At 38.2% G+C, this 27,724-nt stretch overlaps 1 protein-coding gene, 1 non-coding gene and 1 pseudogene across 2 annotated transcripts in view; 1 reads left to right on the top strand and 2 right to left on the bottom strand.

Annotated features, from left to right (window-relative positions):
* CEP89 (centrosomal protein 89) overlaps positions 1 to 27,724 on the top strand; it is a 74,371-nt gene that overhangs the window by 39,222 nt on the left and 7,425 nt on the right. Inside the window, exons 10-17 of the mRNA XM_006926779.3 lie at positions 1,056 to 1,106; positions 1,271 to 1,354; positions 3,058 to 3,161; positions 5,922 to 6,037; positions 8,387 to 8,567; positions 14,425 to 14,592; positions 15,179 to 15,320; positions 15,761 to 15,850. Coding sequence (XP_006926841.1) covers positions 1,056 to 1,106; positions 1,271 to 1,354; positions 3,058 to 3,161; positions 5,922 to 6,037; positions 8,387 to 8,567; positions 14,425 to 14,592; positions 15,179 to 15,320; positions 15,761 to 15,850 — 936 coding nt within the window. The remainder of the gene's footprint in view (positions 1 to 1,055; positions 1,107 to 1,270; positions 1,355 to 3,057; positions 3,162 to 5,921; positions 6,038 to 8,386; positions 8,568 to 14,424; positions 14,593 to 15,178; positions 15,321 to 15,760; positions 15,851 to 27,724) is intronic.
* Positions 9,542 to 9,918, bottom strand: LOC107196735 (annotated as a pseudogene).
* On the bottom strand, positions 11,185 to 11,303 carry LOC112474862. The gene has a single exon (XR_003044546.1). It is a non-coding gene; the product is annotated as a 5S ribosomal RNA (ribosomal RNA).

Below are 27,724 nucleotides of genomic sequence, written 5' to 3'. Positions count from 1 at the left end.
CATAAAACCTGAATAGCAGTTTTTCCAAAGAAGACATACAAATGGCCAGTAGGTACATGTAAAGGTATTCAACATCACTAATCATCAGAGAAATGCAAATCAAAACCACACAGAGATACCACCTCATACCTGTTAGAATAGCTATTATCAAAAAGACAAGATAACAAATGCTGGTGTGGGTATGAAGAAAAGGGAACCTTGAACATTGTTGGTGGGAGTATGAACTGGTAGTCGCAATGGAAAACAGTATGGCGATTCCTCAGGAAATTAAAACTAGAACTACCGTGCGATTCAGCAATCCCATTTCACATATATTCAAAGGAAACAATATCTTGAAATGTGATAAAACACTCCCATGTTTTATGCAGCGTTATTCACATTAGCTAAGATAGGGAGAGACTTGTTTCCATTGTCCGATGAATGGATAAAAAAAATGTGATACATATGGTTTATGATCTATATGTATGGTTTGTATTTATATATATACACATATATATCATGGAATGTTCAACCTTCAAAAAGAAGGCAATCCTGCCATTTGCTACAACATAGATGAATCTGGAGGACATTATGCTGAGTGAAATAAGCTAGACAAATACTGCGCAGTATCACATATGTGGACTCTTTAAAAAAAAAAAAGTTGAACTCATAAAAACAGGTGAAATTTGAATATAGCCTGTAGATTGGAACATAGTATTGTATTCGTTGTTGATTTCTTGATTTTTGTGATGGTACTGTGGTTGAGTAAATGAATATTTTTGTTTTTAGGAAATACACACTGAAGTATCGGAAAGGGGACATTATACCTGCAAATCACTCTCAAATGTTTCAGAAGAAATTTTTCTGAAAATTTCTTGCACCTACAATATACATATAGATGCATAGATTGCTGATGAGTTGTCTAGATTAAAAACATCTAAGGCTTGAAATTTGTAGCTATATGCACCTACATATACATATAAATGCATTGATTGCTGATGAGTTGTCTAGATTAAAAACGTCTAAGACTTGAAATTTGTAGTTTAATTGGTCTTCAAACTGTGTTTTGTTCTTAGAGCATAAATATTGAAGGCCTCCCATCACAGGGCCCTGTACCACCCTGGTTGGTAAGTGAAAGTTATTTGATTTCAGGCCCATATTGTCTGGGCTATATTCGAATAGCAATTGAAATCCATTCCAAATTAAGTGTATTTTCTCACCTTTTTAAAAATTTCTTGACTGTGGTTAGATGTAAGAAATATATTAACCTTCTTTACTCCATTATCTTCAGTTGGATGTAAAGTATCTGTCACCCTTGTTGCTGGCTTATGAAGACAGAATGAAGGAGAAGGATGAGCTCAATGCCACCCTTCAGGTAGGTTGGCAAATGTCTCAGAAGAGACAAGGTTTACAAAAATAAGACTGTTTCAGACTTTGAAGAAACAGTTTGAAGGTAAGTATGTTCAACATTTAATGGCCACTCAAATGCATGTTAAAGGAAGGAGAGGAGAAAGGAAGGAAGGAGGTAAAGAAGGAAGAGGGGAGGCAGGAAGGAGTGATCAGCGGAGCAAGATGGGTGGGTGGGACACCTGGGGATGGGATATGGAGGGTCTGGGGGGTGCCGCATTGGAAGATTCCCAGGCAGGCAGCCCCACGTGGGCTGGGATCTGGGGGAGCAGAGACGGCAGCAATGGGAGGCACTTCTTTCCTGCTACTTTGCCACTGTGAACACCACTGTTAGAAGGGACATTTGGGCAGACAGGGAAAGGTAGTAAGCCAGGTGCGTTTTAGGCAGACTTGGATGCTTCTTAATTCCATGAAGAGCTGACCCCAGGGAAGTCCTATTATTGAGCTGTCCTGGGAAGCATTTTGAGGAAATGAGGTGTTTATTCATTTCTACTTTGTTCACCTGTTTTATGGGAATGGCTTCTGGAAGCCGGACTTATTTTAATTGCACAGGAGATGAAGGCCGTTCTGGGTCGTGGATACGTCCACACCTCGTCGTGCCACATGCCGCTGTGTTCCTCATTTTAGTGGCCAAAGAAATCTGGAAGTGGAAGGATCCAGGGGGAGAAGTGTTGGTTTTTCTGGGATCCCTAGTTGGAAGGGTCTCAAGAGTCATCCAGCCTGTTACTACACTGTCCTGTGTAGAGGGCGCATGTTATATGATTTTGGACCTTTTCTTCTAGACTTCTTTTTGGACAATTATTTAAGAGGATGAATTAATCTGACACTAATTGGTGAACTGTCAATCCTATTAATTAATAAGATTACTAACTCAGTGCTCCTTCTAAAACAAGGGTCAAGAAACATTTTCTGTAAGGGCCACTGAGTGAATAGTTTCAGCTTTGCGGACCCCACAGTCGGTCTCTGCAACTACTCAGCTCTGCGTTGTAGCGTAAAGCAGCCATAGACAACGTTAAACAAATGAGCCTGTCTGCATTCCGGTAAAACTCTACTTACAAAATAGGCGGCTGACCTGTGGGCTTTAGTTTGCCTGACTCCTGTTCTGAAAAAGAGCCAGTGGACTACCAGTTAGTGGGAGCGTGCCTGGGCAGGAAGGTGATGGAGAGAAGTGGCTGTTTTAAGTTAAACAGGTTTAAGCATAAATGTCTGATCGCTGGGGAGAAGTAAATTTAGAAGCATCGCAGGATAAATATTGGCACCTGAGCTTCTCACCGAAGGATAGCACAAGTCCTTTTTATCTAAAAAGCTCCATTTTAACCTCCAAAGTCTTTAAACGAAGGAAAAATTAGCGTTTATAGCCACCTCTGCTTTTCTTATCCCCCGTTTTATCTGTTCAGGTACTTGCCAGGAACAGAAAAATGTTCTGAAATTAGGAATCGAAAGTGTAAAACCTGACGTTTGGTGTCCTTTTCACACAGCTTCATAGTTGTCCCGTGTTTCCTCACTAGACCGAGAGCACTTGGCGCTGGTCCCGCGTTCCAGGCTGTCTGTCTGTTACTGTGAGACTTTGCTAAAAAGCTATTAGCATTTGATTTTAGCCACAGCAACAGCACTAGAGCTAAGAAGTATAGATATGTGTGTGGATTACAAGTTACATGCATTTTATTTCAGGAGGAAATGAGAGTGTTCAGGATGCGCGTCCAAGAAGTGGTGAAAGAGAATGAAGACCTGCACCAGCAGTTGATTAAGAGCAGGACTCTCACCAGTGAGGAATGGCAAGTGGGGTTGCGGTTCCGGTATTGTAACTAATCAAAAAAAATAATAATAGGAATACATTTTATTAAACAAATACATTTTCTTTTTCAAACTAAAATATTTTAAGGGAGCGTTTCTAAGAAATTAAGATACAGTGAAATCCTAGTAGTTTACTCTAAACTTGTATTTTAAATATTTAAAACTTCTAAATAGGTTTTTAAACCTGCAATATATTTGCTATCCCCATTTTTATTTCCCGAGGTTGTATTTTTCTATGGTGCTTTTCTCATCCCAAACCTGTTGGGTCACATCCTTTCTCAGACCCCTCCAGGCGCTCCCAGGGCTTTAGAACAGAAAGCCCAGCACGAGGCCCTGCACAGCCGGCTTTGCCCTCAACCCTGTCCTGTCCTTTCTCTGCAGGCCTTTCACTCCCTGACAGCTCTGTGCTGCTCACGTCTGTCCTGTTGCTGTCACTGCTCCCTCCTTCTGCTCTCCCACCTATCCCTTAGGGCCCCTTGCAAATGACCTGGTCAGTAGTTCTCCCATTTGGCAGAGTTATTTGCTCTCTTATCTCAGTTACTGACATAGCCCCAGACACATGCCCTCTTGATACCTACCACACAGTGCCAGCCCGTGTGTCCCTCTTCTCCTTTGCGAGCTTCTCGAGGGCAGGGGCCGTGTCCTGTTCTTCTACACAGCAGCAGCAAATGCCTGTTCGGTGAATTCAAGAAAGCAGATGTCGCCAGAAGTCTAAAGGCAATAATGCAGGCAAGGCTAGGAAAGCAAAAACTATTCAGATATATCTTTTCTGCCTTGGGAAGGTGTGTTATGTTTAGTATTTTTTTAAATGGGTTAACATCACTGACAAAAATTAAATATGTTCCATATGTGATATTCAGAAATTTGGAATCGGGTCAACAGCATTCTTACTGATAGATCGGTTCTTTCTAAGTTTATGGTCACTGATGACTCACTTGGGACTGGCCTAGGCACTACTGGATCTTGGTGTACTGTGGCTTCCCCTGTTGAACGTGGATTTTCTTCTGTCAGGTGTCCTAGTGTGTCTCCCTTCGAACCCTCCTTGAGTAGCTTCTGGAAAGCAGGTCAGTTAGACTGGGCCTCACGTGCCTCCAAGAGTCCTCGTGAGAACCTGGAACCTCAAATTCTTACTCTAACCTTGTATATAGCTGTAAGTCAAACCTATTTACTTTTTTCTTAACAATATATAAAGTAAAGAGAAGAAAGACAGATCCACTTTCAAATCCATATGCCCAGTGTTCCCCAATGCCATGTTTATTGGCGTTTGAAATTTGCACGCTGCTCTGGTGTGGAGGCTTGTGCTGTTTGAGGGAATGGTTAGGTCTGTGCAGTGCCTGTTGAGATCCCCCTGACCAGCCTTGGGATTTACTGCCCTCGATCTGGCGGAGGGGTCCTGGGCTGTGGAGCATCACCCTCCTGAAACCCCTCACAGTCGTGCCCTCCCCTGCCTGCGCCTCCTTGGCTGCTGCTCCCTGCACCTGCACAGGTGTGAGGCACAGTACATTCCTGCCACATCCTCGGGCACACTGACTTCACACTTCAGCAAACACTTTCTCCTTAGTTTCAAATGAAGTTTGGGGACCTTCTGGGCTGCAGCTAAACTCTACATTTCTTGTCCTGCCTTCCCCTGACCAGCTGGGGAACCCCAGTCTCCATTTGTGCTAAACTAAATCTGAGGTTTTCAACTCTGGTAGGAATAGGTGATCCCTGAAAAGAAGGAAGGGAAGGGAAGAAAAAAAGGAAGGAGAAAAGGAGGGAGAGAGAAAAGACGGGAGGTAGGGGGAAGAAAGTATGTCTCATAAGAAAGTCCAAAACTAAACAAAGTGGAGCTGCTGTGCGTGCGGCAGAAACGAGGAGGCTGGAGCTGACTGGCCCGGGTGGGCTTCTTTCCCGGGCGGATGACGGCCCCCTCCCTCCCACGGCTACCAGCCACCTCCAGCGTGCCTGGGAGCTAGTGCACAGCCCCTGTCAGAGTGAAGTCATGGTATCATAGCTTGATCTCCTTCATCTTTTTCTCCTTCCTCCACCTCATTTTTGAGTCGAAAGTAGAAAATTGAGATAATTTACTGGTTTACAGTGTACTTTGGGTGGTAAACATTGATCTAGATTTCTAAGTTCCCTTCAGTGCATTCTGATTGGAATTTGTAATCATGAAGGTTGAGCTGAGCTAGAATTGACTTTGCGCTGACTGGAAAGAAGGGGTTTGCTCAGTGAGATTAGGCTGGGGAGCCTTAGTGCAGTCTAAGAACTGTCCAAAGGGTTTTAACAAAGCTATTGTTTTTTTGACAAATATATGCTACTGATTACAGTGACTATTTTTGTTTTTTTAATTAAAATGGAACTTTCTAAACTCTCTAAAAATATTTCATGCTTGCTTCAAAGTAATCCAGTGGGTGGGGGGATTGGAGGTTTATATAGATGAAAAAAGACGGGCCATTTGTTAATTGTTCAAGCTGAATGTTGGACATGGAAGTTTATCATTCTATTCTTTCTACTTTTGTATGTGCTTGAAATTTTACATATCAAAAAGTCACTGAAGTTCACAATTCAAACTTCATTACTGTCCTTCCCCCTATTTAACACAAATGGAAAGATTAATTATGTTAATAACATGTTTAGCATTAAAACATGTCCAGATATTCATTACCTACAACACACCAACTGCTTTCTTTTAGACTCGAGTGTCTCTGTAATCACTCAGTACCTGAACGGCAGTATTTAACTCTGTAAATCAATCGTAGGCATCAGCTTCAGGCTCAGGCAGAGCTGGTTTTGGAGGAAAACAGGTTGTTGATAGAGCAGTTGGAGATCCAGCAAAGAAAAGCCAAAGACACCCACCAGGAGCGCCTCCAGGAAGGTGAGCCGTCTTTCCAGTGAGTAATGGCAACACTGTGGCCTCATCGTTGTGTCATTTTACACTTGAACCCCTCTCCTGATAGCGTCCCCCTCTTCGAATTGAAAACAGAGAAAATCATGTTTTTAAGAATATATTCTTTATTGAAATAGAGCTGTTCATGTTATAACATACCCAGCCATGACCCATATGCATCGATTGCTTTCTCTCAGACTCCACCGTGTCTCTCTAATTATTCTATGTATTTTGTAAATCAGTTATTAAATGACAGCTTTAGACTCAGCAGAACTGTTTTTAGGGGAAATAATGCCATATAAATGGGAAAAATCATGTGAGGTAAAGATTTGAAAGAACACCAGGATCTGTACCCGAATGTTTGCTGAATGAGTACAGATGGGGAACCACTCAGTCTCCAAACAGTTTCTCTGTGTTCTTGCCCATCCTCCAGCTGTGGGTGCTGTCAGAGGTTAAATCTCTGTCTGATGCCTTCATGAGCGCCCCCTCTTCTTGTGTGTCACTCTCTGCCCCTAGGAGCCTCACAGCATGTGACAGTGAACTTTGAAGTCAGCCAGACTGAATCATTTCTTCCACTTTGATTAAAACTACAACTTACGGGCAAAAAGATAGTGGCATTTCTTCCTTTTGCTTTACTGATTTTTTTCTTGTGAAGAATAACATAGGACAGGAGGCTGAAATACAAGCTGTCTTGCTCAAGCCAATGGAACTTTCTTTTCAGTTTTACCTTCTGCACCCACTCCCCTTTCCACACTGTGGAAGAGTTAACTGCCAGCCTCTGCCGCTGCCGAAACTACGAGGCTAGCACTTCACTGGTTTCCGTTAGCCAGGTCATGTTTAAGAGTGAGAGCACTTCTCAAAGAGTCGAGCAGAACTGTCTCCTCCCAGTGGGGCCCCCCTAGACGTTGCGTGGTACAGAAGTATTTGCCCTTACTCTGGCACTTTTTGTGGTGGTGGTGAGGGTTTGGAGAGAGAGTATTGTTAAGAGTATCTGTTTTGTTTTTCAGCTTCTAAGCTGCTGTCTGCTTTCAAGCTTAGATATGGCAGGGAAAATTAATTTCATATTTACTGGGCTTAATTTTCTCAAACATAGCATATCTGAACAGGTATGATGATTCTTATCATGTGACAGGAAGGTCAGCTTTTTGGCCTGTGTGATTTAGTCAGCTGCCTATCTGATTTTCCCATTTCCCAGAAACAGTTATTCATTTTGATCAACTAAACGTTTGTATAAAGTAGAAGGGTTTAACGTTTTATGCTATAATACTTATATATTAGTTTCAATACGTGCCCAGTCAGTATCTTATTATTACATACTGCCATGTCCAGGACATAAAACATAAAAACTTAATGAGGAAAAGGAAAAAATAATAAATTTGGGTCTTAGTGTATGTTACCTAACAGAAAGAGTTCGTCCACCTGGCACTAGCAGAGCCAGACACTGAACACTGAGAACTGCAGTGGAGGAAAATTGGCTGTTTCATTATGAATGGCGCCGCCCGGGAGACTGGGAAGTTAATGCTTGAAAGCCCAAACTCCCTGAGATGGTTTACAGCCAAAGGGTTTTATAGAGCAAAATCATGAGTCATCATGAGTAAGGAGTTTGAGGTCCTGGGTCAAGAGCGAAGTAAGGACAGTAAATCATAATTTCAAGATCACGAGGTCAGCTTTTGTTTCCCTCAGTCTTGTTTCATGGGGATGTGGCCAGGGGTTGTTCCACTTTAGGGCTCAGGAGCTGAAACACAACTTAGGCCATGATGCTCTCCTTAGCTTAACAGAAACCCGTACCCTGTGACCCTTAGTGAAGGTACAGCCATTGTTTGTGGGCAGGGCCTTAATGACTAATAAGGCAAAGGGCTAAGACTTACAGGCAGTGCTGTAAAGAAACTGCTTGGAGAGCTGGGGCTACATGTTAAATAAAATTATACGTTAAGTCAGGACCCTCGGTTTCATTTGGCCATATTCGATGTCCTTGAAAATCCTGCAGTCTTAGGGATAACCTCATGATGTATGCTTGCATACCTGCATGTGACTTAAGGCCTCAGTCTTTGAAAGTTAGTTCCTTGAAGACTGGAATCATGTCTTGTTAAATATTGTACATTTAACAATAATATCACGATATTGGACCATAGTAAGAAAGTGTATATTTAATGAACGCTTAATATAGGGACAGTAATTTCTAAGTACAAGGCCTTTGGTATTAATTTATAAATCACCAAAAGATTTTTAAAAGATAATTTTTATAAGCCAGCTCTCATTATTATTACATAGTAATCAATAATTATGTTTTATTGAGTCTCCTGTACCAAGTCTTTATCCATCTGTTCTGTTTTTCAGTTTCTAAACTGACTAAACAGCTAATACTTCTGGAGACTAAAACACAGAGCCAAGAAAAGGAGCTAACTGAAAACAAGGAGCAATTGGAAAGTTTACGTACCAAATGCCAAGAACTAAAAACACAGTTGGATGGCAAAATTGCAATGAAAGTTCATGCTTCGATTGTGAATGAGTTAAAAAGGTAAGGATTTAATGTCTTTTCAAGTGTCGACGCATCACCATGCCTGTTGTTACAGGCAGAATGGACAGAGGTTGCTCCATCTTTTTCTGAGCTGTTTAACTCCACCTGCACAGGTGCCCGAGTCTGAGAACAGTAAATATTTTATTAAACTAGAATATGGCTTGAGGGCTACAGTCTGCACTTTGTATGTGTGTATGATGTTTTTTCTGTACTGTGCCAGCCTTTATTGGTTTTAGAACCAAAGATAATTTAAAGGAGAACTGGAAATCTAAATATCCAGTAATAACTGGTTAAATGAAAGGATACAGCCATGAAGTGGAATATAACACAGCCCTTAAAAGTGATATTACAAAAGATTCTTTTTGACATAGAAAGATAGCCTATAGTGTTACATGTTTTTTATTTGATATTATACATAAACCACACAGAAATGCCTTTCATTAAATAAAAGGCAACATTTTAGATACAGATAATTTTAATTAAATTGGCCTACTTAAGACCAAAAAGATAAAGTAGACATTGCCAACTTATCTTCAGCCCTCAGCTTTAACAGGCTAATGAACATAACTTGAAACATAGGTGAGTCTTGCTGTTCTATGAGACAGCAAAGAGATCTCCTTAGTATTTAAGCATATGAACATAACCAGTTATATAAATCTGAATATAAAACCTACAGGTTTTGAGATGTCATTCACCATCTTCGTGAAAAGTTGAACATTATTAATCAAGCCCAATTATATCTTCAGAAGAGGAAAACAGTGATAGCACTTGCTAAACCTAATTACTGTCAGAGTTCAAAGAGGTGATCATACCCATTTAAACACAAGCCAATCTTATATAAATCGGAACTGTCCAAGGAAATATTCTATTAGCCATTCATGATCTAAATTCTGATGTATGAGATCAATTTAAGTATGGTACACATGAGAAAAAAGTCATGAGACAGTTCTGTTTTTTAACAAATAAGGCAATTATTACTCAGTAGCTTTTTTGAGAGAAGCTATCAAGTCCGCCCTTTTTTTGCCACCTTCTTCATGCTAGCAAAGATCATTTTTGTCCCAGGGATATACTTCTTGGGATTCTCCAAGTGCTCCATCAGTACTTCACCTCTCCCCAAGTGATACTTTTGTTCTAGTTGGCATCCGTGTAAGAAAATCCAGGGGCCTGACCTGTCTTTTGCCTAAATAGACCGTGGAGATTTGGCCCAGTCTTGTGCTTGCCTCCCTTTTCCAGGATGGTGCTGGGCAAATTCCAAACAAAAATCTTCTTGCCCTTCTCAGCATCACCCATTTTTAAATATTTTTTCATCACACGTGATACAAAGGGTCCTGCTAACAAACCAGACGTCCTGCTTTCACCACAATATATTTTTATTTGAAGAGATTAGGTTATAGAACAATATGTACAAAATGATCGCAATTTTATTTTTTTTAAAAAAGTGTGTGTGTTTATTAAGGTGACCAACTATCCCAGTTTGCCTGTGACTGGGGTTTCCCAGGATGTGGGACTTAGCGCTAAAGCTAGGAAGGTCCTAGGCAAACTGGGATGAGTTGATCACTCTAGTATGTATGCATGTGTGTAAACCATGTTTGTGTATGTATGATTTTACGTAGGCAGGCATACCTTGTAGATATTGCGGGTTCGATAAAGCGAGGCTCGTGCTAAAGCAAGTCGTAATCTTTTTGCTGGTGGAGGCTCTTGCCTTCAATTTGTGAAAAAGGCAACACTTGTGACACACAACAAAGCAAAACAATAAAATGAGGTATGTCTATGCGTGTATATATATTGCATATATACCATAAGTACATAGAAAAATGGAAGAATGGATAAATGTTAGTAGCACTTATCTGTGGAAGATGAGAATCTGGGTGTATTAGTTGTCAGGGTTCTCCAGAGAAACAACCATTAGGATATATGTAGGATATGTATACATATATGTATATTTGAGGAGAGAGAGAGATTAATTTTAAGGATTTGGCTCATGCAATTATGGAGGCTTACAAATCCGAAATCCATAGGGCAGGCCTGCTGACTGGAAACTCAGGCAGGATTTGTGTGTTCAGTCTTAAGACAGAATTCCTTCTTCTTAGGGAAACCTTAGTTTTTACTCATAAGGTCTTCAACTGATTGGGTGAGGTCACCCACATGATCAAAGGTAATCGCTTTTACTTAAAGTCAGCTAATTGTAGGCGTTAATCACATCTGCAAAATACTTTCACAACAGCATCTAACTGCAGTTAGTGTTTAACCAAACAACTGGGCACCATAGCCTAGTCAAGTTAACACATAATTAACCATTGGTGGGTAATTTTTATTTTCTTTGTGTTTTTTTTTTAATATTTTGCAAGTATTCCTTTATAAATGCAAATTACTTTGGTGGGAGGGAATTTTTTAAATCACGAGGCTTTCAGCTCTAGATGGTTGACGTTGGGGAATAAATAAGTGAGTGCATATGAAGTGCTTAGACTGGTGCTTGGATAAATGCTGGATTACAATTACTGGAACCCAATATATATATATTTTTAGGCGAGGTAACCCTTGGTTGACCTCACAGATTACAAGGACCTTGTCAGTTTACAATCCCTTTTTTTCTTTTTTCTTTTTTTTTTTTTTTTTACACCTACAGCACCTGGTCTTCCTAGGTGGTCTCCCATCCAAGTACTAACCAGGCCCGACCCTGCTTAGCTTCCAAGATCAGACGGGATCGGGCTTGTTCAGGGTAGCATGGCTGTAGACTGGAACCCAAACCTTTCCTCTCTTAGGGGACCCACAAAGCAACCATTAGTCTAAGGTTAGTTCAGTCCCACTGCAAAGGTAATCAGACCCTTCTGAGGGTTCTCTCTAATGTCCCTTACATTATAAGGTCTTTCCACTCTGGCTGGTGGGCTCATGTACTCTTCCCATTTCTTTGTGAATGTAGAGAATTATTCTGCCTATTTGTGTCTAATGGTTCTTTCCTCAGCCCTTGGCGGTCATACCAGTCCAGATCAGCTCGCAGCCAAAGACTTGTGAGGACTCTCCTGAAGCGCTTTAGATCCCTTTCCCTCTCTGTGACACTCCCTCCTCTCTTACCCCACAGTTCTAGCTGCCTGGGCCTCCCTCATCTCTGACCTCTGACCTCTCAACTCAGCAAGTCCACTGGGTTCTGGCTGGGTTTCCCCGCCCTGTGCTGAGGCCTGGCAGTAAGCTGGATGATTATAGTACTCACTTTGTTATTTCCTGCTTCCAGGGATCACAGTTCTATTTTGCCTTTGTCCACAGTCTGAAAGCAGTTGTTTCTTATGTCCTGCCTGGTTTTCTAGCTGAAGGGTAAACCTATCTTGGCTAAAAGCAGAAGTCTTTGTATTTTCAATATTCTTCTTTTTAACCTTTTATCATTAATCCAGTTCAACAATTTATCCAATGAAATAATAGTTAGGTTAGCCTTCCATGAAATAAATGAGTTCTGGATTTTACATGTTTTTGAGTTACAGTTGGCAAATTAACCTTAAAATTACACATTGTTATGTATTCATACTGCACGTGACAAGTATGCAGCTCTTATCACAAGCCAGCCAAGCTGCAAATTTGACAGCACCCAAGCTGCTGCGCAGAAAGCCAAGTTCACTCATCTCACGCAGTGTTAAATTGCTATAAAAGTTTTGAAGCCATTCTCTAAATATCTGTATTTTATCTTGTGAACAAGTAACAAAGAGCTAGAGACTGACACCCATCCGAGGACCACACTTTGAGTAGCACTGCCCTGGGGAATCCTGCAAGTGTATCAGGATACAGACCAATTGACTGTCGGCTGGAAAATGGGTACACAGAGTTTGGTATATACTGATACAATTAAATATTCAACAGCCACACACATGAACATGCATGAGTGGGAGGCATAAAAACACGGAAGTGCATATATCCGATCCTTTCATGTACCAATTATACATCTTGGTTCCCTTTATATGTGGTTCTAATACTGGCAAACTAAACTGAACCGTAGTGATATGTAGATAGGTGATAATGCCATAATGATGGTTAGGGAAGGTGGCACTATGATTGGGGCAGGACAAGGGAGTCTCTGGGGTACTGGAAATGTTCTTTCTTGACCTATATGGTAATTACTTGAGTATTCATTTTATAATTATTTGTTAAAATATGCTTTTATCTTTCATATACTTTTCTATATGTACATTATATTTCACAATTAAAAAAAAAATTAAGTCATGGTTTTTTACCAGAAGAACTGAAATCAGAAATGGTCAGTAGAAGTTTCCTCTGGGGTGTGAGAACCTAGGGGTGGAAACATTTTATCAAATTTTTTTTCAAAGCAACTATTTCCCCCAACAGATATTAACTATTAACTTTTTCTTTTCTTTTTTTTTTTTTTTTTGCGAATTGTTTCCACCTTTTTTGGTTTGTATTGTTTAAGAACTATATTGTTAAAATTTAGAAACACAGCTGAAGCCCCTTTTAACTTATCCTTGCCCCTCACCCCCACCACTTACCAAAAGTGATCACTATCATAAATCTGAAACATATTTCCAGTTTATTTTTTACTTTTACATATGTTTCCATGAATAACATATAATGTTTTTTGGTGTGTTTTTGGTATCTTGAAATTTTGCACTCAATTTTTCAAACATCTTTCCATGCTGAAATATAGAGTTTACTCTTTCTAAGTGCTGCATGGTGATATTTCATCATATGAAATACTATTATTAATGGAAATTCAAATTGTTTTAAAGTTTGCTCCATTAAGCAGTGCCACAGTAAACTTTTTATATGTGTTCCTAAATACATACCTAGAGGTGGCATTGTTGGGCTGTAGAGTAAATGCATTTTCTAGATACTGTTCTCTAAGGTGGCGGTGCACATCCACCAACACTTTCCCAACCTTTCCTATTGTCTGTGGTTAGCTTTCATTGTGAACTTTTCTTTACTGTTGATTTAGTACCAGGTGTATTACTTTGGCAAAAAAAATACTTTTAAATAAAATTCTGAAATCAAAACAAAACAAAGAGAAGAAAAAGATAAATGAAAAAGTGAGTTTAATTCAAACCTCAATTCTGTGGTTTTTGTCTAGTTATGTCCTCTGCACTTAGACTAAAATGAGTAAACTAGAAAGCAGTGGAAACTATTTGGAAAGTTCCTGACCGGATATTTGGGGAGCCATCCCAGGCTGAAGTCATTGAATTTGTATGACAAGTGATATAGGTCCCAAATACATGCAACCAGAGGCTTGTTCTCCAGCCAACCAGCAAGCCAGGAAGTGAATCCCCCATCCCCTTATATGCAGAGAAACCCCATCTCTCAGAATGTGGCCCCACCTGTTCAGTCCTGGTTATTACATGAAAATCGACCAATACAACCCATGAAGAAGTAACTCTTTTCTTGAGATCTTTTTGCCGGAATTCTATATCGAAATTGTATGCCCTCCTTGTTCTTTGTTTCTTTTATCATAAAAACATGCAATTACTACAGTATAATAGAAAATTTGTTTTAGCATTAGAATTTGAGGGGGAGCAATTATTACTGTGTAAAAAATTGAGCTATCTTAAATTCTTTCTGGAAGGAGTAGGGTATAAATAAGTATATATACTCATAAATATACAGGCCTAAGCAAGAACTGTGGCCAGAAAAAGGGGTTAGATCATTACCATCAAAGAAGTATGTACCCAACCATGCTTTCTTTCCCGTCCTCTAAGAGCTCCATCCCAGATCCTCCAGGGGTGGGATGGGGACATGTGTGTACAGAGGCCTACCAAACGACCCACCCAGGGCTGGAGGGGCGGGCTGTTTATCACTTGCCTGGCAGTGGCTGCCTCATTTTGGCCTCGTTGTACCAGATCCAACTCTGTGCTGTTTTATTCATCAGCCAGTTGCAGAAGGAAGAAGAGAAAGAAAATGCTGAGATGGAAGAGTTGATGGAAAAGTTGGCAGTCCTGCAAGTGCAGAAAAAGGGCCTGCTGTTAGAGAAGAACAATCTGACAACTCAAAACAAAGCGCTGGAAACTGAACTTGAAAGGGCACAGAAAATAAACAGGTTTTTATGGGTTTTTCTTAAGCTGTTTTTTTAATAGTTAAAAAAGGACAATTGAGGAATATTCTTTATCTTTTTCTAATATCGACTATAAAATAGAATTGACATGATTGGATATCAAAATATAAGTACAGTATAAGCTTTTCTGTTAACCGGTGTTAACCAACAGTTCTCGCATCCAGCTCACATAGGGTTGATCTTCATAATGACGACCCTAAGACTCTGAAAGTTCTGGAACTTTTTTCCTAACCATTTCCCAAAAGTCTTCTTTGATATTACTGAATTCCTTTTTTCAAAAGTGTCTTTTAGAACATGAGCCAAAGATTTAATAGAATAATATATAATTAGCCTATTAATCATGCGAAGCATTTTGTGATTCCTATTGCCTTGACTTTGAGATAGAAATTACGCTTGGCTTAAAATTAAATTCGGTTACTTTTTCTCACCTTGAAACTTAGAGATTTAGTTTGCTGAAAAAATAATGTTTAAATGCTAATGTACTTGCTGTTTTTATAGTGTGAATATTCACTATGCCCTAGCCTTTCAGGTTAATAAGTTCTTTATTCCATCATTTGGGGGAACTCTTTAGGAGGTCTCAAAGGAAAATTGATGTCCTCAAAAAGCAGGTGGAAAAAGCCATGGTGAATGAAATGTCTGCTCACCAGTACCTGGCAAATCTTGTTGGCCTGGCAGAGAATATAACCCAGGAACGTGACAATCTTATGTATTTGGTAAGTTTCCTCAGTTACTTCAAGTACACTGCAAATTAACATGTAAATATAATTTTAAGAGTATTTTTTTTTACAAAATTATCCATAAAAAGCTTTATCTTTTATAATTTCAACAGCGAATATTCAAATTCTTCAAAATTTTATCTTTCAACCATAGGGGAAGAATATTTTGAAAGGTGAATAACCCGAACTTTAAATAATGGCAAATGATATTTTAGAAGGTAAACTAATGGAATTAGTCCCCTTGATGAGGCTCCTGCCCTGTTTGCAGTACGCCAAAGTTGCAGCCTCCTTCTCATGTCCGAAGATCGGCTTGGACTGCAGAGGATCCTTGACAGCATGGCTGAAGGCAGAGACAGGAGACCAAAGAACTTTTTACTCTTTTAATTCTTTCTATAAAACTGAGAGCCCATTATTTTTCTTTTCACCTTTCTCCTTAGGCCCAATGTTTAGAAAGTGAGAAACATGGAGTTCTCGACAAAATCGTAGAAGGCAATATTCGCTTGGGAAGGCTAGAAGAGAAGGTCAAGGTAAGTGGTCCTTCAGCCTTAGAGATTCCATTTTCCAGTGGGAATGGAGGCTTACTGGGGGCAGATTTCCATGTTTAAGAAAGTGGTACATTTTACACGTATCATTTAATCATATATATGTAAATGTGTGTTTTGAGTTTGTCTGTTTTATTTTAGGGAACATAAAGTTTAGTCCTGAATTATTTACTTGAACAAAGTTAAGAAAACTTAAAATCAATCAGACTCAATGTGTATCTTGATTCAGAGAACAGATTTTATTTTTCCTATGTTTCATAAATATTGCTTAAGTAATAAAAACATGAAGTTTTTGGAAGCTGCATTGCCTGCAGGTCTTGATTTTCAGGTGATACAGACAGATGCTGCCCGAGGGACTTTCTGGTTTCCAGTAGGCTCTGCCCCATGTAGCCTCCCTGAGCCACACTGATCTGGATTCTGAGCCACCCCTGGGGAGGTCGCCCCTCTCTAACTAAACTCAAGAAAGACTAGCATTCCCTCCAAGGCATCACTATTCCTATTTATAATGGGTGGTTGCCTTTTGTGGTCACCACGTTCTCACTGTCTAAGATACTCCTTCCCTTTGTGGCCCAGAGCAGCTCCACTCTTAACTCTCAAATGTCAGCTTTTATGCATAGCATGATGTTATTTGAAGAAAGAGCTCCTTTGCTAAAATGCCTGAATTAGTCTCACACTTAGCACTCGGGAATTTACCCTGTGGCTTCTAGTAGTGGGAATGATTTAATTTAATCATACACCCTATAGAGTTATGTTGACTTCTGAATGTCATCATAGATCACTAGCAGGTATTGTAGTTTTCTAGGAATTTGATCTGTGTGATATGAAGGCTGTATCACAGAATCTCGCTGTCTGACACAGTTTTAAAGTAAATGAGGTATGGTAAATTTAGTCTTAAAGTACTCCTTAGCTGTCATAATCTGAGCACCAAGCAAGATAAATTTTTAAAAATCCACACCTAGACACTTTAAAGTGAAAATGCAGTACACCAAAGGCAAAGAGAAAATCTTAAAAGAGTGAAAGTATGTTTTTACTCATTTTGCACCTACAAGGTCAAAAATTAAGTTTGATAATACAGCGTGTTTGGAAATGACATGAAGCAGTGGGAACTTTTCTGCATCACTTCTTGAGCTGGAAATTGGTTCAAACCTTGAGTGAGGTAGAACATACACATAGCTCACAACCCAGCCATTCCTCCCTTGAATATATGGTCTTACTAGTAAGGAAACCCTTGCACATGTGCACCAGAAATTATGTAAGGAGATGACCACATCAGCATTGTTCATTATTGTCCCAAATTAACCCAATATTCATCAGCAGTAGAACAGATAAATTGTAATGGATTCATAAAGGATAACTTAATAGCAATGGAAATGAACAAATTATATTTACAATAATATGGAAGAACTTCACAAACATTATTGAGTGAAAGAAGCACAACACAAACAAAGGCCTATAATATGATTTCATTTATATAAAGTTTAAAACTGGCAGAATTAAACTGTTTGGTACATACATAGATTGTACAACTAGAAAAGTAGGGAAAAGATAATAGCAAAAATGAGACTGATGATCATATCTAAGGGATTGGGACACTTGAGGACTTCCAAGTCTGATACTGATAATATTCTCTTAATATTTGATTTATCACTTTGTTATTAGTAATTAAATCATTTACATATATTTTATATATTTCTCCACAAATATCTACATGTCACTTTACCAGTGAGGCTTACCTATTTAAAATTGCTGGTCATCCATTCTTCTACACTCCTGATTCTCATTACCTTGCTTTATTGTTTCTTCCAAAGACAACATCACCTTCTACCAGACTATGTAATTTATTTATTATCATGTTTATTATTATGTTTACTGGTTATTCTGTCTCCCGTGATCAGACTATAAGCTCCACAAAGGTGGGGACTCTTTTTCTGTTGTTGCTCACTGATATATCCCAAGCACCTAGAATAGCATGGGGCACATAGTATTCAATAAATTTTATAACTATTTGGGGAATTAATTAAATAATATATTTTACAATTTAAAAAATTCAACAAAATCAAAAGTGGTGTACAAAACAGTATCTCAACTGTGCATCAAAAGGCTAGAAGGAATACACCACAGTATTAGTTGATGGGACTCTGCAGAGAAGTATTATGAGTAATAATGAACAATTAAGAGTTTTTGTTTTTCTAGTTTCCTATTGGCTTTTATTTTCAAAAGAGAAGTTCTGATCTTCAAATGGTTGGCTTTGTCTTAGGAATCCATCCCATTATTGTTCATCTGAATAGGAATAATTAAAAGGGCCCACCCAGCCACCCAGAGAGGAAGTCAGATCCAGGTTAGACAGGGCAGAATCTCTGAGATATGAAGAGAAGAGACCTGGAAAAGGCTTGAGAAAATCCAGAGGTGACATCTCACAAAACCACAGGAAAATATGATTTGTGAAACTGAGGACATAACCTTGGGATATGATGATATCTAGGAAACTCAGAGCTGCAGGCAGAAGCTTTTCTGTCAAACCAACCTGGATTCAGGTAACCAGAAAGGGGCTACAAGAGGTGACGTGTAAAACTTGGAAACCTTCCCTGACCCAACCAGCCAGGGTTCCCATCCTCTCAGAAACTCATCTTATCCCAAAGGAATTTGTGCCTGCCATACAAAAATACCTTAAGAAAAAGGAAGAAAGGTATAACTTTGCTGTACATAATGAAAATGCTTTAAAAAAAAAATATTGCCACAAAGGAAATAAAAATTGTAACCTGTACTTCAAAGTGAATTGATAGGCAAGTAGTTATGTAGGTAAATAAGTCAGTAGCTAGATGGGCTGTTGGTAGCTAAAACTTAATGAAACAGTCAAAGCTAGGAATAAATACCACAAAGCAGAAACACAGAACCCTAAGAAGAGATGATCAGACAAAGGAGGATGTGAAATGGAACTGCTACAATATAAGAAAGAAATAGAAGGAAAAGCTAAACCATTTCAGAAACGTGGACTAAATTACAAAGAGAAAGTTATCATAAACGCACAAAAAGTGACAAAGGATAGAGATGAAAAAGGCAAAGACAAGAAGGCAGAAATTGGAATGTAAAAAGAATTCAGTAGAAAGTGATAGAGATCCAATATATCTATTGTTAGATTCCCCAAAGAGGAAACCAAACAATGGAATTTTCTGCTCTAAACCATAATTCATAAAAACTTTTCTGATAAAAGAAGACTTGAATCTATATATTGAAAGGGCAAATTATGTGCCTAAAACAAATTGACCCAGATGGACCCACAAAATTGACACCAAGATCTAATATGACTTTTAAGATAAAGAAAGAATATCTTGGACACCCAGTCAAAAAAAAAAAAAAAAGTAAAAAAAAAAAAAAAACTTTGGCCAAATTTTACACTCATATAAAACTAAGATTGTTGAAAATCAAAGAAAGAAAAAATTGAGTGTGAGCCAAGGATGTTTCCATCTAACCAAGCTGCTCTTCTGACAGTTTTGACCATATTAGAGCTTTGTCCTAAGGATCGATCAACCTGAGTTTAGCCAACCAAGAAATGGCAGACCTTGGAAAAGTATTAGTGGTAAACAAAGAGTATATTTAACTGTCAACTAAGACTTAAAGCAGAGATAGGGATGCTGGAATAGAATGTAAGTGTTCTCTGACAATGTAGAAATAATACAACCAAGGAAAAAATAATAAGTGAAGGGGAAAATAAGGTAGAAAGTAGAATAAACTTGCTGGTTGCTTCATATGTAATAACTTAAGAGTGAAAGGATATTATTTAAAGCCAAAACTTCAAATGAGACTGCCAGTCAAGGTGGCAGAATAGGTAAACACTGTGCATGCCTCCTCCCATGACTGCATTAAAATCACAAATAAATTATAGAACAGTCATCACTGAGAATCACCTGAAGTCTAGCCGAACAGAAGTCCTACAACTAAGGACATAGAGTAGAAGCCACATTGAGACTGGTAGGAGGAACAGAGATGCAAAATGGGTTGATCCCATACCCATGTGTGGCAGTTAAAAATTAGGAGGGATATCTCAGCTGCGGGGGACTACAGAGGTACTCCGGAGGAGGAAGGGATCCCAATCCCACACAGGGCTCCCTAACCCAGGGTTCCATTGTTAGGAAGAGAAGTCTCCATAACTCTGGCTGTGAAAAGCAGTGGGGATTGTGGCTGAGTGAGATGGAGGGCTGCTGGAGTCCTAGGAATTCCTCTTAAAGGACCCATACACAGATTTGCTCACTGATGGACTCACTCACTCTGAGCTCCAGCACTGGGGCAGCAGCTCCAAAGGCACCAATGACATATGGGGAGGAACTGCATTGTCTGGTTTCAGGGTGAGGGCTGTAGGGGCAGCTTCCTCCAAAACAGAAAGTGCTGGCAGAAGCCACTGTTCCTTTCCTAAGTCTTTCCCGCAACTCAGCTTGCAAGTGCTAAGTGTGAGTCTCCAGCAACCTGACTAACACTGTTCACACCACCCTGGTGATTCCCTGAGACCTCACCCCACCCGACTTTTGGGGCAACCAAGCTGCTTCCAGTGGCTTGTCTTGGCTTATGCTACAGACTTTCCTAAAATTTCTCAAAGTTTCACAGACCCCAAACAAGCAGTGTCTGGCCTCAGCATGCCCTGTACCTCTTGCTAAGTGGCCCTAATCCTGGCACTGCGCAGTTGGCCTTGGTCTACAGTTTAGCTTCTCCCAGGCACCTCCAAGCCCAGTCAGTACAAGTGGCAACCATCTGCAGAACACTCAGTACCTCATACCAGGTGGCCTTGGGCCAGGCAAAGGCAGCAGCTGAACTTGGCCTGCACCAGGACGCCTCTCAAGAAACCCCAGAACCAACACACCCAGTGGCCAGATTTAGACCACACAGAGCACCACCCAACCACCTCCACAAATGACACACCCAAAGGGTGACTCAACAGGCACCAGAGCCCTTCTAAAGCGAGTCCTGCTTTGTGGGGTCGGCTCCTGCACAGTACCTCCTATGCTGTAGTCAATCAAGTCTCAACTACAACAGGACAGCGCACACAACCTGCACCAGGGACACACCTGGAGCACCTAGCTCAGGTGACCAGGGAGATCACACCACTGGACCCCACATAACACCTATTACATAAGGCCACTCTACCAAGACCAGGAGATGTAGCAGCTCTATCTAATATATAGAAACAAACACAGGGATGCAGTTAAAAGGGGGAGACAAAGAAACATGTCCCAAATGGAAGAACAGAGCAAAACTCTAGAAAAAGAACTAAACAAAATGGAGACAAGCAATCTACCAGATGCAGAGTTCAAAACTGTTTATAAGGATGCTAAATGATCTATCTCGGTGTGAACTTCAGCAAAGAGATAGGAGACAGAAAAATGGAGATAGAAAACATAAAGAACCAGTCAGAAAGGAAGAGTACAATCAATGAAATGAAGAATACATTAGAGGGAATTAATAGTAGATTAAATGAAGAGGAGGATCAAATCAGCAATTTGAAAGACAAGGTAGCAGAAAATACCCAATCAGAACAGCAAAAAGAAAAAAGAATTCATAAAAATGAGGGTAGTTTAAAGGACCTCTGAGGCAACATCAAGCCTACCAATATTCACATCATAGGGGTACCAGACAGAGAAGAGGGAGGGCAAGGAATTGAAAACCTATTTCAAGAAATAATGAGTGAAAACTTTCCTAACCCGGTGAAGGAGATAGACATACAAGCCCAGGAAGCGCAGAGAATCCCAAACAAGATGAACCCAAAGAGGCCTACACCAAGATACATCATAAAATGCCAAAGGATAAAAACAAAGAGAATCTTAAAAGCAGCAAGAGAAAAACAGCTAGTTATATACAGTGGAATTCCCCTAAGACTGTCAGCTGATTTCTCAACAGAAACTTTGCAGACCAGAGGGGATTGGCCTGAAATAGTCAAAGTGATGAAAAGTAAGGTCCTACAACTAAGATTACTCTATCCAGCAAAGCTATCATGTAGAATCAAAGGAAAGATGAAGAGCTTCCAAGACCAAAAACAAAAACAAAAAACAAAACCTAAAGGAGTTAGTCACTAACAAACCAATATTACAAGCAATGTTAAAGGGATTTCTTTCTTTAAGAAGAAGAAGAGGGTGTACATAAATGTGAATAATAAAATGGCAATAACTACATACCTATCAATAATTATTTTAAATGTAAATATATTAAATGCTCCAATCAAAATATAGGGTGGCTGAACAGATAAGAAAACAAGACCCATACACATGCTGCCTATAAGAGACCAACTTCAGATCAAAACACACAAAGTAGAGGGATGGAAAGATATTTCATGCAAATGGAAATGAAAAAGAAAGCTGGGATAGCAATACTTAAGACAAAATATACTTTAAAAAGCAAAGGCTGTAATAAGAAACAAAGAAGGACCCAGTACTTTCACCTGTGGGTATTTATCGAAAGAAACCCAAAACACAAATTTGAAAAGACATATGCATCCCTATGCTCACTGCAGCATTATTTACAATAGCCAAGATATGGAAGCAACCTAAGTGTCCCTCAGTAGATGAATGGATAAAGAAAAGCTGGTACATATATATAATGGAATATTACTGAGCTATAAAAAAAAGAATGAAATCTTGCCATCTACAGCAACATGGATGGAGGACCTAGAAGGTATTATGCTAAGTGAAATAAGTCAGAGGAAGACAAATACCATGATTTTTCTTATATTTGGAATCTAAAAATCAAACTCGTAGATACAGAGAACATTGTGATGGTTGCCAAATGGGATGGGTTTGGGAGGGATGGGTAAAAAGGGGAAGGGATTAAGAGGTACAGATTGCCATTTATAAAAACAGGGATGTAAAGTACTAACATAGAGAATATAGCGAAAACATTTTAATATAGTCAATAACATTTAGTAACATGGTGTCAGATGGGTACTAGACTTATCAGGGTGATCGCTTCATAAGTTATATAAGTGTCTAGTCACTATGTTGAAACAAAAATAATATTGTATGTCAGCTGTAATTAAAAATTATTTTTAAAAAGGGAAAGTAAATTATTAAGTGAAAAAAATAAAGCTGAAAAATCAAGTAGGAGGAAATTAAGCATATTTAAGTAGGAGAAGAATGAAGAAAGGTTGTTATGAGCCAACATTATGTTACTTTTGATAGCAAACCAATGGAGAGTATCAAAAATACAGGGACTAAGGACATGTAACATAAAGGCATAAGAAAATATGAATAAAAGTAACCACAAGAATCAAAAGAAATTGAATCATAAACAGAATTATAGCACCAAAAAAGCATAGAAAACAGACTACAGTAGAATCTTTAAAAGTGTATGTAGATAAAACAATAAAGCATAAAATAAAATCGAGATCAAACAAGTCTTGTCATAAATAAATGTAAATGAGCTTAATTTACCCATTAAAAGAACAGTTTTTTAGATTCACTTATAAAGCAAAAGCAGTTCTATGCTAGAGCCAAGAGACAATCTGAAACAAAGTGTTCTACAAAGAATAAAAATTAAAAGATGAATGAAGATGATCCAGATGTATGCGAACAAAAAGAAAACAAAGTTGTAATACCTACAACTGCCAACGTAGAATTCAGGCCAAAAGCACTAAATGTGACAAAAGGAGAGGCCTCCATAATGCTAAACACTGTAATTAATAATATATAGTAGTTATGAATATGTACTAAATAACACAACAGTGAATTTATAAAGTATAAAATACAGGAGGTACAAAGGAAAATGGAAACTTAACAAATAACAGGAATATTAATCTGTCCAAGACAGATTCAGAGATTAAAGAAAAGTAACTAAGGATATAGAAGATTTAGCAACATAATCTGTTTTATTTATATATGTACACAAAAGTCACAGAAATTGATCTTAGATTGAGTGCAAAAAAAATCCTTAATAAACCTGTAACATAGAAATAAGGCAGATATTTGTTGATCAAAAATATGAAAACCAGAAATTAATAAAATCAGAAAGCAGAAAATATTTTTTCATATGGAAATGGAAAAACTATACAGTAAGCCAATTTTTGAGTCTATATAAATTGAGGCTATATAAATTGAATGTCATGATTTCTTTTCTTTCAATTTTTAATTTTTAAACTTAAGTGTAGTTGGCATAGTATATTAGTTTCTGGTGTACAATGTAGTGATTCAACATTTATATACCTTACAATATGATCACCACACTCATCTAGTAATATCTGTCACCGCAGACTTATCACGGTATTGACCACATTCCCTTTCCCTTTTTCACCCATCTCCTCACTCCCCTCCCCTCTGGGAACCATCTCTTTGGTCTCTGTTTCTAGGAGTCTTGTTTATTTTTGTTTTTTTAGATTCTACATGTAAGTGAAACCATATGATAATTTGTCTTTCTCTGTCTGACTTAACTTCACATAGCATAATACTCTCTAGGGCCATCCATGTTGTCACAAATGGTGAGTTTTGGCGGGGAGAGGGGGTTGCTACATAATATTTCATTGTATATATACCAAATCTTTATCCATTCAACTATCCATGGACACTTAGGTTGCTTCCATATCTTGGCTCCTACTAGTAATGCTGCAGTGAACATTTGAGTGTATATATCTTTTCAAATTAGTGATTTTGTTTATTTCAGATAACACAGAAGTCGAATTCCTGGGTAGTATGGTAGATCTATTTTTAGTTTTCTTGAGGAATCTCCATACTGTTTTCCATAGTGGCTGCTCCAATTTGAAGTCCCACCAACAGTGCACAAGGGTTTCCTTTTCTCTACATACTCGCCAACACATGTTATTTGTTGACTTTTTGATAACAGCCATTCTCACTGGTGTTAAGTGGTACCTCATTGTGGTTTTGATTTGTATTTCCCTGATGATTAGTGATTTGAGCATCTTTTCATATGTCTTTTGGCCATCTATATGTCTTCTTTGAAGAAATGCCTCTTCAAGTCCTCTGCCCATTTTTTGAACGGATTGTTTATTTTTGTTTTTGAAATATATGAGTTCCACATGTATTTTGGATATCAGCACTTTATCAGGTATATCATTTTTTAGTATATTCTCCCATTCAGTAGATTCTGTTTTGTTAATGGCTTCTGTCACTCTACAGAAGTTTTTTAGTTTGATGAAGTCCCATTTGTTCAATTTTGCTGTTGATTCCCTTGCTCAAAGGACCATATCCGAAAAAGATATTACTAAGACTGATATCAGATAGTTAACTACCTATATTTTCTTCCAGGAGCTTTATGGTCTCAGGAATTACATTTAAGTCTTTAATCCATTTTGAGTTTGTTTTTGTATGTGGTGTAAGTGACCAGTCCAGTTTCTTCTCTCTCTCTCTCTCTCTCTTTTTTTTTGCCCAGTATTTCCAACATCACTTGTACATTTCTCCATTGTACATTCTTGCCATCTTTTGTAGATTAATTGACCATATATGAAAGGGTTTATTTCTGGACTCTTTATTCTGTTCCATTGATTTTTGTGTCTATTTTTGTGCCATTACCATACTGTTTGATTATGATAGCTTTGTAGTATAGATTAATATCAGATATCATGATACCTCCAACTTTGTTCTTCTTTCTCAAGATTGCTATGGCTATTCGAGGTCTCTCGTGGTTCCATATAAATGTTAGGATTATTTGTTCTAGGTCTGAGAAGAATGCTATTGGCATTTTGATAAGGATTGCATTGAATCTGTAGATTGCTGTGGGTAGTATGTTCATTTTAACAATATTAATTCTTCTAGTTTATAAGCATGTTACATTCTATTTATTTGTGTCCTCTGCAATTTATTTCTTCAATGTCTTATAGTTTTCAGAGTACAAGTCTTTCCATTCCTTGGTTATGTTTATTCCTAGGTATTTTTTTCTTTTTGATGTATTTGTAAATGGGATTGTTTTCTTAATTTCTCCTTCTGATTGTTATTAATGTATAGAAATGTGGCAGATTTCTGTATATTAATTTTGTATCCTGCTACTTCACTGAATTCACTTATTCTATTAATTTTTTGGTGGATTCTTTAGGGTTTTCTATGTATAGTATCATGTCATCTGCAAATAGTGACAGTTTTACTTCTTCCTTTCCAATTTAGATGCCTTTTATTTCTTTTTCTTGTCTGATTGCTATGACTAGGATTTCCAATACTATATTGAATAATAGTGGTAAGAGTGGGTATACTTGTTTTGTTCCTGATCTTACAGGAAAAGTGTTCAGCTTTTCACCATTTAGTATATTAGCTATGGGCTTGTCATGTACACAGCCTTTATCAATTTGAGGTTAAGTTCCTTCTATAATCACTTTATTTTTTATCATAAATGGATGTTGAATTTTGTCAAATGATTTCACTGCATCTGTTGAGATGATCACATGATTTTTATCTTTGGTTTTTGTTGATGTGATGATGAATCATGTTGCTTTGCGAATGTTGAACCACCCTTATATCCCTGGTATAAATCCCACTTGATCATGGTGTATAATCCTTTTAATGTTTTGTTGAATTTGGTTTGCTAGTATTTTTTTGAAATTCTTTGCATTTACGTTCATCAGGGATATTGGCCTTTAAGTCTCTTTTTTTGTAATGTCTTTGTCTGGTTTTAGTATCAGAGTAATGCTGACCCTGTAAAATGAATTTGGAAGCATTCCTTCCTCTTCAGATTTTTGGAATATTTTGAGAAGGATAGATATTAATTTTTATTTTTTTATTTTTTTACGCCTACAGCACCTGGTCTTCCTAGGTGATCTCCCATCCAAATACTAACCAGGCCCAACCCTGCTTAGCTTCCCAGATCAGACGGGATTGGGCTTGTTCAGGGTGGCATTAATTCTTCTTTAAATGTGTGGTAGAATTTACCTGTGAAGCCATCTGGTCCTGAGTTTTCATTTTCTGGGAAATTTTTGATTGTTTCTTTAATTTTATTGCTAGTAATCAGTTTATTCAGATTCTGTTTCTTCCTTATTTAGTCTTGGAAAGTTGTATGTTTCTAGAAATTTACCTATTTCTTCTACATTGTCCAGTTCATTGACATATAATTGTTCGTACTTTCTTCAATGATCCTTTGTATTTCTGTTGTGTTGGTAGTGATCTTTTCTCTTTCATTTCTGATTTTATTTATTTGGGCTCTCTTTTTCTCTTGATGAGTCTTGCTGGAGGTTTGTCCATTTTATTTATCCTTTGAAAGACCCTTGGCTTGAAGACAGCCATTTTCTCACTGTGTCCTCAAATGGCCTTTTCTCTATCCTTGCAGGGGAAGGGTAGTAGGGGCATAGAGAGAGCAATATCTCTGGTGTTTCCTCTTCTTTTTGTAAGGACACCAATTCTATTGGATTAGGACCCCTCCCCGGTGACCTCATTTAAACTTAATTACTCGCTAAAGGCCCTGTCTCTAAACAGTCTCATTGGGGGTTAGGTTTCAACCTGTGAATTTTGGAGGGGACACAATTTAGTCCATATCACCTATCAAACATCAACAGCCCAAGATAACTACATAACAGCAAAGCAGAAAATTTATTTGTTTTGAATAAAGATGTCGTCATAAGCTATAATAAGTACTTCTAAAAAGCAACACCTATAGTAAATACATATACAGAATTAGACAAATTTTTCAAAAAGACTTCCTAAGTATTTTCTTTGAGAAACTGAAAACTCATAATATACATTTCTAATAACATTAGAATTGAGAATGTTCATTTCCTTTCAAGGGATCTTTTCTTGAAATTTCATGTTTTTTTCTTAGTAATAAATGTGAATCACATTAAACCTCAGAAGTTTGATTTTACAGTCCTATTTGCTCTAATAAGTTTTTATGTCGACAAACAAAAATTTTATTTTTTGTTATTATAACTGTTCTTATTATAAGCTATTA

The sequence above is a fragment of the Pteropus alecto genome, unplaced genomic scaffold (assembly GCF_000325575.1).
Source record: "Pteropus alecto unplaced genomic scaffold, ASM32557v1 scaffold7, whole genome shotgun sequence".
Taxonomy (NCBI): domain Eukaryota; kingdom Metazoa; phylum Chordata; class Mammalia; order Chiroptera; family Pteropodidae; genus Pteropus; species Pteropus alecto.
This window is presented reverse-complemented; position numbering and strand designations above follow the sequence as displayed.